Consider the following 12,157-nt stretch of genomic DNA (forward strand, 5'->3'; position numbering starts at 1 on the left):
CTGGTTGTTTCATAACATCAATGACATGTTCAGTCGTTTTATTTGGGGTCATTGCTCTTTATCAAATGTTTTTAATCAAGTACTCTTAACCCATCCAGGTCCTTCACATATACACTGATTCAAATGAACAGATAAAACCTTCAGACAATGAGAATGTTTTTGATGATTTTATATTTTTGTGATATTTTTTTTTTCTCCCCTCAGGCAGCTGAATGCAGTGGCAAACTCTTCATCTTCCACTCCTCCATGCCAACAGCAGAGGCTCCAGGAAAACTGAAAAACAGAGATGACAAAAAACTAGTCGGTACAGAAAAGGAGAAGGTGAATATTTATTTTATTCACTGAAATTTTCTCATTCAAAAATCTCAGCTACATGCTTTATAAACATCAAAGTCCTAAAATGAACGATTTGTTTGTCTGTCTGTGTTGTCAGACTCTGTTCCAGCCTCAGCGGGGTGTGTATGAGCAGCTGACTAAAGATTGTGTGGCGCAGGGCTGTTGTGTCGACCTCTTCCTGTTTCCCAACCAGTATATGGATATGGCCACCATGGGCGACGTGCCCTCACATACTGGAGGCTCGGTCTACAAGTACAGCAACTTTCAGGTACACATGGGCACATACTGAAACACAGATGCCTTGAATATGGTATCAAATAGGGGCTGAACTCGTGAAGATTTTTTGGTTGGACTTTATTTTGCAGTACATGCACTAAGAAAGTACTGGGTAATATAATAATATAAGGTTACTACATGGATTAAGGGTAGGTTTAGGGTTAGGTTCAGGATTAGTACCTAGTTATACCCAATTATTGTAATTCCTATAATATGTACATGGGGAACAGTACTGTAAAAGTGGATTTTTTTTAAATGCTGCCCTCTTGTGGTCAAACCTCAAACCTTTATATTTCTCTTTTCAGGTGGAAATTAATGGTCAGCATTTTCTCAGTGACCTCAGGAGAGATGTGGAGAAGTCCATCGGATTCGACGCCATCATGCGTGTCCGTACTGGCACAGGTAATAACATTAGAAAAGTACATTACGTAAGATTAAACAAACTACTGTTTAAAAGTTGGGGATGAGTGAGATTTCATTTTCAGTATAGATCATAATAAGAAATGTTGCTTGAGCAGCAAATCAGATTGAATGCTGAATGATCATGTGACACTAAAGACTGGAGTAATGATGCTGAAAATTCAGCTTTGACATCACAGAAAATGATTATATTTTAAAATGTATTGAAATAGAAAATAGTTATTTTAAATGGTAATATTTCAAAATATTACAGATTTTACTGTATTTTTGATCATATAAATGCAGCCGTGGCTGGGCTTATTTCTAAAACATTAAGAAATCTTACCGACCCCAAACTTTTGAACGTAATAAATATTTGGCATATATTTGTCTTAACATCTGCATGATTCTCAAGGCTTCAGGGCAACAGATTTCTTTGGTGCCGTACACATGAACAACACTACAGACGTGGAAATGGCAGCAGTGGACTGTGACAAGGCCTTGACGGTGGAGTTTAAACATGACGACACACTCAGTGAGGAGTCTGGAGCTGTGATGCAGGTCAGTCTTCATGTATGCCACTGAGCTTTGAGACAATGACAAGACTGCCAAAGAATAAAAAAAAAAACGTTTGGGAATACTTACTGCAACAAAACTGGTCACATGTTAAGTCACACACTGTTTGACATAATCAGTAATACGATTGTTTGATACAACTTTTTTTTGTTTTGTTTGGTATCTCAAGTTTATTTGAATCCTCATTGACCTGTTTGGATGTGATGCGCTTGGAATTCACTTTCTGGCAAGACCAACACAAATGAGTTTGTTTCCTCTGGTTTCCCAGTGTGCTTTGCTCTACACTACCATTGGTGGACAGAGAAGGCTGCGAGTTCACAACCTCAGTCTGAACTGCAGCTCACAGCTCTCCGAGCTCTACAAAAGCTGTGAGACAGATGCCCTCATCAACTTCTTCGCCAAGTCAGGTGAACATCTTTCTAACTCTTACATGAACGTGGATGAAAACTTCATGCTATTGTTGCCGATTTTTACATAACGTGACATAATGCTCATCTTAATATGTACAATAATGAGATTTTAAAGGTGAACTATGTTAGATTTTTGCAGTAAAATATCCAAAAAACACTAGGCCAGTGTTATATATTTTGTTCAGTTGAGTACTTAGAATATCCCAAATGTTTCCAACTATTTGTAAATCGTGAGAAATTGCTATTTTAACTAAGGAACCGGGACGTGTGAGCTATGCGTTTGAGGGAGTTGCCTGTCAATTGCGTCATACCTGCGTTACCCTCGGTTTCCGGTTTTATTTAGCAGAAACGCTGTACTCTCACTGCAGTGTGAACAAGTGTCATAGCAGCCGCCGAGCGAACGTCATAACTTCCTTTTCAACACACTCAGATATATCTAATACGATAAACAGAGTTGCGTTACCTCATACTCATGACTGGAAAAGAGGAAGTGGCGCTGGCAACCATGTCATAATAAAAGTCCCGCCGGCGACTATGCCATAATAACAGTCCCGATCTTCAATCGCTCCTGCAGCCTTGCTCAGCTCCACAACACTCGGTCCTGCTCTGCTTCATACTACAGTGATGTTAATAATCGCATCCATGAACATGATTTCTGCCCAAGTCCTATCCTGACTATTTTCCACCGGCTGTGAGGTGAAGACCACATGTCCCAAGATTCTGCGATCAAACGTGGCGTCATCAAACTACGCCTTTGTTTTGAACAGGCGACCTCTAGTGGACAGAAAAGTTACATAGTGTAGCTTTGTTTTTTTTCCCCAATCTGATCCTTTTTATGGTTTTATAGTGGAACAGCATAATTCATTTTCATTTATTCTATTTCAGCTTTATTTAAAAAAAACAACAACATTAGTTTTAGTTAACATTAACAACAACCTTTTTTTCAAATGTTTTTAAACCTTTATTACCTTAATTTTTAGACCTTTAATTTTCTGCACATTCCATCTATGCAGCAACACGTTTAAAAATGTAAAATTATATCATGAGGTGATGGTTTATAGTCTCCCTTTGAAGTGATTGTGGTGTATGCTTTTGTCCTGCAGCGTATCGGGCCATGCTCAACCAGCCTCTGAAGACGGTGAGGGAAATCCTGGTAAACCAGACCGCTCACATGCTGGCCTGCTACAGGAAGAACTGTGCCACTCCTTCAGCTGCCAGCCAGGTCAGTGTCACACTTCACATTCATGTCCATCTACGGATGTTCATATGAAATGTACATTCTTAAAAAAACATCTTCCGTCATGAATGCTGCACACGCATAGCATGTGTAAACTCATTTACAGTTATAATGCAGCAGTGCTATTGTAATATTTATGTACTATTATAATATTTATTTTGAATTAAATTTTGATGCATTCATTTTAATTTAGGGTAACACTTTATTTTGCTGTGTCCCGGTTACAAATCTTACTTGTGCTTACTATAGTAAAAACAGCAAGTTATGCACAATTACAAGCAACTAACCCTAAACCAAACCCTAATCTACCCTAATTATGTAGTAAGTAAACATAGTTGATTAATATTGCTCCATACTTAAATGTATAATTCCACTTTATCAGTCTAATTTAGCAATTGTTTTAGTACTTCAACTCATTTTCATTAAGTTTTTCATATAATATTTATATTTTATACTTTATTTAAATTAAAGTTTTAGTTAACATTAACAAAACTGAAATTCAGAAACCATTTATTTATTTATTTTTGTATTCATATCATATTCATATTCATGATTCATATCATCATCTTTGCACTGCAAGACAAAATCAGTAGAAAAATGTCCTAGCACAAAATGATCCGTACCTTTTTCCTAATACCTGTAAAAAAATTAATTCTCATTCTCATCCTTCTCACGTCTCATTTTTTTTTTTTTTTTTGAGTGTGCATCTCTGATTGTCTATCTCTGAAGGCTCTTGAACATTTTACCCTACAGCTAATCCTGCCAGATGCGATGAAAGTGTTCCCGGTCTACATGAACAGTCTGTTGAAGACGCCATCTCTAGTGGGCAGTACTGAGCTCTCCACAGATGACAGAGCCTTCTACAGACTCATGGTTATGTCGATGGGAGTGGAGGAAACCCAGGTCCTACTCTACCCTCGGCTCATCCCGCTGGTGAGTTACACACGCAACATGCATATCGCTTCTATCATAAACTTTAAACACTGAGCATTACAGTTTAACCGTTTGCCCTCTCTCTCTCTCTCTCTCAGCACACTATGGATGTGTCCAGTGAGTCAATCCCAGCTCCAGTGCGCTGTTCTGAGGAGCGGCTCAGCGAGTCAGGCATGTTCCTTTTGGAAAACGGGCTCTCTATGTTCCTCTGGCTGGGACAGGCCTGCTCACCTGACCTCATCCAGAACCTCTTTGATGTGCCCTCTTTCGGCCACCTGACCACAGAAGGGGTATGAGACACAGTTTTGTTAATTACATTTTTATTATATCCAGTAATTGAAATAAGGTGTATGTAAGTGATAATTGTTTTTAATTTTTCAATCTTTTCCCACTTTATTTACTTTCTCTGGTGTGCCCAAGCATCAGACTTTTCACCTGCAACATCCAATCTTATTATTGATTTTATATACTTTTTGAAAATCTCCTACTCTTGCTTTGAACAAAACCGACAAGCTTCAAATCTCTTAATGGAACAAATCTGACAATATTTAAATCTCTTAATAAAAAAATACAGACTGATATTTAAATCTCTTAAAGGTGCACTGAGTAAATTTTAGCGGCGTCTAGTGGTGAGGTTGCGAATTGCAACCGCCCTCAGCTCACCCCTCCCTTTCGAAGCACATAGAGAAGCTACGGTGGTGACACAGGACAAAAATGTTGTCGTCGGAGAGAGCAGAGAGTAGCTTGCGTTCTGTAGAGCAGTTTGTCCGTTTAGGGCTACTGTAGAAACATGGCGGCGCAAAAAGGGCGACTTCACTGTAAGGGGACCTGTGGTGTATGTAGATAGAAACGGCTCATTCTAAGGTAATAAAAACATAACGGTTCATTATGTAAGGTCTTTATACACCACTGAAAACAGTTATGTATATTATATTGCATTTCTGTCAATAGATCCTCATAAATACTACACACTGCACTGCAATACTAGAACCAAACCGACTGATATTTGAATCTCTTAATATCTCTTAAATCTATTGTGTAGGTAACTAAGTTTACTCTATTCTTCTCCCAGTTCACCGGCCACTTATTTTTATGTATTTTGGGAGAAGTGGATGAATTTACGTGTTGTAATTCCTACAGATATGATTCTCTGAAATGCGGCGCAAACATGGCGGCACCCATCTCACATTACAGATCAACTAACAAGATCATTATAGAAGGTGTTTAAACAAACATTAATGCGATATTTTCAGTCATGGAGCGCTATTGTGGCTGTGTTGTTTTACATTAAGAATGAAGCAATGCAATGGAAATGAGGTGATGTGTTCGGGTTTATATAACGAAACCGAAAAATATTTAAGGCTCTGTTTACACCTGTTATTAATAAGCGTTTAGGTCGATCAGATCACAAGTAGACGAGGGAGACATACCTGTTTACACCTGGTCTTTTAATCGGTCTCTTTTGTCCACTTTTGGACCACTTCTGCCCTGATTTCTACGAGGGGAGGGTTCACGGGTGGGTAAATGTATGGGTTTTTCAGGTCTTCCGATCTAATAACGAAATAAGCTCGCGCAATTTACATATGAACACAAAAGGAGATGGTGGAAAACCACACGTTAGAGCAGAAACAAAAGCTGCTGCTCTCTCTGCAAGACCACACCAAACGCAATGAGTGCGTGTTAGAATTCAGGAATGTTAAGAGAATATTGTGCTTTATGTTTTTCGTCTTCACACTAAACTTGGATCTCTCCAGCCAACAAAGTTTAAATCCTGTCTGGCTAGCAGACTTCCCATAATGTTTATGCATTAGGTCAGTCGGCGGAGAGTAGGCGTCTTTTGTGGATGTTTGAACAGATTCGACCACATGAGCGTTTACATTACAAAATCAATCCAGTCAAATGCAAAAAGAAGAAATCATTTATCCTATACAAAAGTTTGGAACAACATGTAGGTGAATAATGAAATTTCGGGGAACTATTATTTAACTTGCTTGTACTGTGTACTTATCTTTGCTTGATTGGATTATATCCAAACAATAAGCTTTTTCTTCTTTGCACTATTGATCTCACTACTTGTGTTGCTTTAATCAAGGAACTGCTCTTTTAGTTCTTCTCATTATGGAAATCAACGTCAGAGCTGCAGTGATAACTGTAGAGGTATAATTGTGTTTCAGCAGACGTCATTACCTGTGCTGGATAATGCTCATTCCAGGAAACTCCATTCAATCATCTCCAGCATTTCACAGCAGAGGGCCGCATCCATGAAGGTACAGCTCATTCTCACCATCTCCTCTCTCTTGCATGCGGTTTCAGCATCCGTCTCCGTCTCCGTCTTTTGATTGTTATAAGAGGCTTGGTGCTAATTTGAATTTCAACTTGTAATGTGCATAATGTGATTGTGAGGCAGTATTAATATAACTAATATATATATTTTAGTATAATAACAATAATGTAATACTTAATACTAGTAGTAGTTTCTTTCTCATTAAAGTCTCACCAAGGCTGTGTTTATGATCATTAAAAACATTAATATTGTAAAATATTATTTCAAATTAAAATAACTGTTTTATCTTGTAATATTTTTTTAAATGTAATTTATTCCTGCTATGCAAAGCTGAATTTTGAGCATCATTACTCCAGTCTTCAGTGTCACACGCTCCTTCAGAAATCATCCTAATATGCTGATTTGCAGCTCAAGAAACATTTCTTAATATTAATGTTGAGAACAGTTTTTGCTGCTTAATATTTTTGTAGAAAAAAACCATACACTTCCTTTCAAAAGTTTGGGGACGATTTAAATTGATCACAAGTGACAGTGAAGACATGTTACAGAAGATTTCAAATAAATGCTTGAATCCTGAAAAAATGTAGTAATAATGTGTAATAAGACCGTTATTAATAATTGATCGCCAAGGAGAATTGATGATAATTGAGCAGAAAATCTGCAGATTAGAATGATTTCTGTAGGATCATGTGACACTGAAGACTGGAGAAATTATGCTGAAAATTCAGCTGTACCATCACATGAATAAATTGTATTCTTTTTTTATATATTTTATATATATTATAATTTTTTTTAATAATATTTCACAATATTACTGATCAAATAAATGCAGCCTTGTTGAGCATAAGAGACTTCTTTCAAAAACAAAATAAATCTTATTGACCCCAAACTTTTGAACAGTAGTGTACCTAAAAGTTGTTTTCATTCTGTCCTGATTTGTGATCAGCGGTGTAATTGATGTGTGTGTGTCTGTGTGTGCAGCTGCTGATAGTAAAGCAGAAGGACAGAGCAGAGATGTTGTTCCGTCAGCACCTGGTGGAGGATAAGGGTCTTCACGGAGGGGCGTCTTACATGGATTTCCTGTGCTATGTCCACCGCGAGATCAGGCAGCTGCTTACTTAACTCTCTCACACACACGCACACACAGTTAAGAGTGTTATAGCGCACAGCCATCTTCTCTTATAATCTCTACAGCTGCCTATGATATACGACCAAACTCTTTCTGCAGTTGAGTATGATCTTTGTGCTTGATTCCTTTCTGTTTCGCATGAGGGATGCTGGTAAGTGGGTGTTTAGATTGAACACCTTCAAATGCGCCACATCTCCCTGTTCTGAGAAGCCATTATGTTGAGATCCTCTCAATGAGTTTATCAAATCATCCCTCCAGATTTATTTTACCAAAGGGAAACATTTCTTTGAATCCTTCACACAGTCGACACACAGCAAAATGAACAAAACTGGCTCGTGTGGATTTGAGTGGAACATCTGTGCTGTGTCTATTAAATTAATAGACGACATATTTGTGACTGAAACTATACAGTACATAACTTGCGATTTTCTTTGTATGACTTCAGGGACGAAACCATCACACATAACTGAAATCTAGTCATGTACAAAAATTAAATCCAATTTTTTTAAAGAACATCTTTGTCTTAATTTTTTTTTTTTTTTACCTCAATGTTATTTTGCGCAACATATGTTTACGTTTTGTTTGTATTTTTCCAAAATGTGTCAAGAGACTGGGCTTTCCTGTTTAACCATTAGACATTTAAAGAAACATCAGAACACGTTCTTCAATCAAAAGAACTGAACGTCCCTTTTATTTAGTCATTTATACAGTTTTGCTCTTTGAAACATTTCCAAAGTGGGGTTGAGATGTTTTATAAAGTGAGCCATTATTATACTAAATTTGCCTTATTTTTTTTCTGACTTCTAATGGTACATCTCTGGACCAATACTGTATATTTTATTACAGTTTGAGATGGATTTTAAAGACTCGTAAGCAACTATACCTCAGGTCACATGCATCTAGCCTTTGTACCTGCTCATTAATGCTTCGGATCTTTGTATTCAACACAGAAAAGATTCATTTCTGTAAGCCGAAGGCAGCCTGTCATGTACATTTCAATTTAAAGCCTTTATACAGCTGTTTTTGAATAAAGGTGTAGTCCCTGTTAACCTTGAAATCGTGTTTTGTGTTTATCTGAACTCAAATTAATGGATTAATCCTTCCCTCGGGTCATTTTGACCCGGAACTCATTTCTTTTTTTCTTTAAATTGAGTGTTCATTGGAGTGGTGCAAGACCATAGGACTTTTGTCGCAGTTGAACCACAAATACACCCAATTTCTTTTTATTGGATTTGAGGAGTTCATGTGGTTGAAACTTAAAGTAACAAATCCTTCCCTCGCGGGTCAATTTGACCCCTTAGGAATGAATGTAATGCTTCAGTACACATGCATGAAATTGTGAGTTAGTTTGAATTTAAGTTGAATGTGAAGAATGTGCTTAAATTATTATTTATTTATTGATAAAATATATAGTAATTTAAAGGTAAATAAAATAAGACAAAATCTCCAAAAAATAGCATTACAAAATAGCAAAAATTATCCATATGAAAAGCATTCTGGGCAAAAAAAAAAAAAAAAAAAAAAAAACGAATTTTAGGGCTTCGTGTCATTTTGACCCTGGAAGGAAGGATTTCCTACAAAGTGCAAGGGAAGAATGAGGGTTAATCATAGCTATTTTGTAGGCATCAGATTACCAATGATCCGATATACAATGAACCAGCCGTGCAATGTACATTCTGAGCGGTTTATTGACTATGTTACAAAATGCACTCATCTAATTCCACAGAGAAGCTTGGGATAGGCACACAGAGCACTAGATCTGCTCCAGACAGCTCTACCCATCACTAAGGGCCAATCGCTAACACCGTAAAGCAGGAACTCTGGCCCTCCAGATCCATTTTCCTGCAGAGTTTAACTCAAACCCTAATCAAACACACCTGAACAAGCTAATAGAGGTCTTCAGGATTACTAGGCTGTGTCTGAAAGGTTAAAAATGCTGCCTTTGGAAGAAGCAATACTTGTATATTTGCTTAATCACCAAAGCTCTCCTTGTTTTCTTGTAAAACCCCAAATCAGAAAAAGTTGGGACAATATGGAAACGCAAAAAAAAAAAAAGTGATTTCTAAATTTACTTTGATTTGTATTTCATTCCAGACAATATGAACACAAAATATTTCATGTTTTGTCTGGTCAACTTCATGTCATTTGTAAATATGCAGCCTTTCCTGTCATTCAGACCTGCAACACATTTCAAAAAAAGTTGGGACAGTAAAGCATTTACCACTTTGTAATGTTGCCATTCCTTTTCACAACACTTAAAAGACGTTTAGGGACTGAAGACACCAAGTGATGAAGTGTTTCAGGTATAATTTTGTCCCATTCTTCCTGCAAACAAGTCTTAAGGTGGACAACAGTACGGGGTCTTCGTTGCCGCATTTTGCGCTTCAAAATTCTCTATTGGAGACAGGTCAGGACTGCAGGCAGGCCAGTCAAGTACCCGTACCCTCTTCCTCCGCAGCCAGGACTTTGTAATGTGTGCAGAATGTGGTTTTGTATTGTCTTGTTGAAATATGCATGGACGTCCCTGAAAAGATGTCTTCTTGAAGGCAGCATATTATGCTCCAAAATCTCTATGTACTTTTCAGCATTAATGGTGCCTTCACAGAAGTGGAAGTTACCTTTGCCAAGGGCACTGACACAACCCCATACCATGACAGACCCTGGCTTTTGGACTTGTTGCTGGTAACAGTCTGGATGATCCTTTTCTTCTTTGGTCCGGAGCACACGGCGTCCATTCCTCCCAAAAAATACCTGAAATACTGATTAATCTGACCACAGTACACGTTTCCACTGTGTGATGGTCCATCCCAGATGCCTCCGAGCCCAGAGAAGTCGACGGCGCTTCTGGACACTGTTAACATAGGGCTTCCTTTTGGCACAGTACAGTTTTAACTGGCATTTGTGGATGTAACTACGTATTGTGGTACTTGACAAAGGTTTGCCAAAGTAGTCCTGAGCCCATGTGGGGATATCGCTTCTAGATGAATGACGATTCTTGATGCAGTTCCGCCTGAGGGATCGGAGATCACGGTTGTTCAGCCTAGGCTTGCGCCCTTGTCCTTTACGCACTGAAATTCCTCCAGATTCCTTGAATCTTTTCATTATGTTATGCACTGTTGAATGTGAAATATCCAAATCTCTTCCTATCTTTCTTTGAGGAACATTGTTTTCAATAATTTTCTCACATATTTGTTGGCAAACTGGCGATCTTCGGCCCATCTTTGCTCCTAAAGGATTAGACCTTTCTTGGATGCTGCTTTTGTACCAAATCATAATTACAATCACCTGTTGACATCACCTGTTTCAAATCACATCATTATTTAACCATTTTACCTCATTACTATCCCTAAATTGCTCCTGTCCCAACTTTTTTTGAAATGTGTTGCAGGTCTGAATGACAGGAAAGGATGCATATTTACAAATGACATGAAGTTGACCAGACAAAACATGAAATATTTTGTGTTCATATTGTCTGCAATGAAATACAAGTCAAAGTAAATTTAGAAATCACTTCTTCTTTTTTTTTGCGCTTTCCATATTGTCCCAACTTTTTCTGATTTGGGGTTGTAGATCATTAAACCTGTATGCATGACATCGGATGAGATGTTAAATCCAGGTCCTAACTCTCTGTGGTGATTAAAATATATATATATGTAACAAATTATTATTAATTGCCTGATAGAACAGCAAGACGTGAGACTCTTTCAGACGCAGCCCTATATAGCTACAGGCAGGTGAGTTTGATCAGGTTTGGAGCTAAACTCTGCAGGAAAGTGGATCTCGATGGCCAGAGTTGCCCACCCCTGCCGTAAAGCCTTCTTCACTCTTCACACACATGCAGCTGGTTCTCTCGTCGCTTGCAAGAAATTGTGCATTTCAATGTCAATGGGAAACCTCAAATACAGCAATCAATGACATAGCAGATTTCAGAAAAGGACTAAAAAATGACCATGTTCAATGCTGTAACTCAATTACAAGTCAAACAGAAAATACAGTTTGGGATGAGCGTTAACAAAGAAAGGCACTGATTTCTAGAGTTGGAAAAAGCTCATGCACTCTTCTCCTGGAAAAGCTAATGTCAATCAGGCATGCAGGCATCGCAAAACTATTTAAAATAAAAGACAGACAATCAAGTGTTCTTTTTAGACAGTATATAGAACCCAAAACAATAAACATTATTTGCATATTCTGAATAAATAAGCAAAATGTAGGATCTGAAAAAAGAGAGGCTTAAAAGAATTCTCATTTGTATTGAGGCCCTAAAGGGATAAGGTGAAGGAAATAAATATGAGATGGAGGAAAAATATTTGTCAATGCTTTAGCGTTTGTGTTCCGCCGAGAAACTTTTCGTTCACTTGCAAAGAGCAAAAAGCTTTCTCAAAACATTTGTGAGAGAACACTAAAGCATTGACTTGTTATTTTTCCTCCCATCTCATTTTTTTTCGCACCACCATGTCCTTTTAGGGGCTCTGTGCCTTGTAACTTATGAAATATCTACATACATTTTCAATACAAATCAGTGTAATCATTTATTTTTTACAGAGCCCCTAAAGGGACATGGTGGTGGGGGGAAAAAA

The 12,157-nt window shown here is 37.8% G+C and overlaps 1 protein-coding gene across 1 annotated transcript in view; it reads left to right on the forward strand.

Annotated features, from left to right (window-relative positions):
• sec24d (SEC24 homolog D, COPII coat complex component) overlaps positions 1 to 9,082 on the forward strand; it is a 34,086-nt gene extending 25,004 nt beyond the window's left edge. Inside the window, exons 14-23 of the mRNA XM_079810619.1 lie at positions 205 to 321; positions 434 to 604; positions 918 to 1,014; positions 1,427 to 1,572; positions 1,856 to 1,994; positions 3,101 to 3,219; positions 3,988 to 4,167; positions 4,266 to 4,457; positions 6,345 to 6,434; positions 7,433 to 9,082. Of these exons, the coding sequence (XP_079666745.1) occupies positions 205 to 321; positions 434 to 604; positions 918 to 1,014; positions 1,427 to 1,572; positions 1,856 to 1,994; positions 3,101 to 3,219; positions 3,988 to 4,167; positions 4,266 to 4,457; positions 6,345 to 6,434; positions 7,433 to 7,573 (1,392 nt within the window). The 3' untranslated portion in view covers positions 7,574 to 9,082. The remainder of the gene's footprint in view (positions 1 to 204; positions 322 to 433; positions 605 to 917; positions 1,015 to 1,426; positions 1,573 to 1,855; positions 1,995 to 3,100; positions 3,220 to 3,987; positions 4,168 to 4,265; positions 4,458 to 6,344; positions 6,435 to 7,432) is intronic.
• Positions 9,083 to 12,157: the final 3,075 nt, after the last annotated feature.

Source organism: Gobio gobio, assembly GCF_949357685.1.
Source record: "Gobio gobio genome assembly, chromosome: 2".
Classification (NCBI taxonomy): Eukaryota; Metazoa; Chordata; class Actinopteri; order Cypriniformes; family Gobionidae; genus Gobio; species Gobio gobio.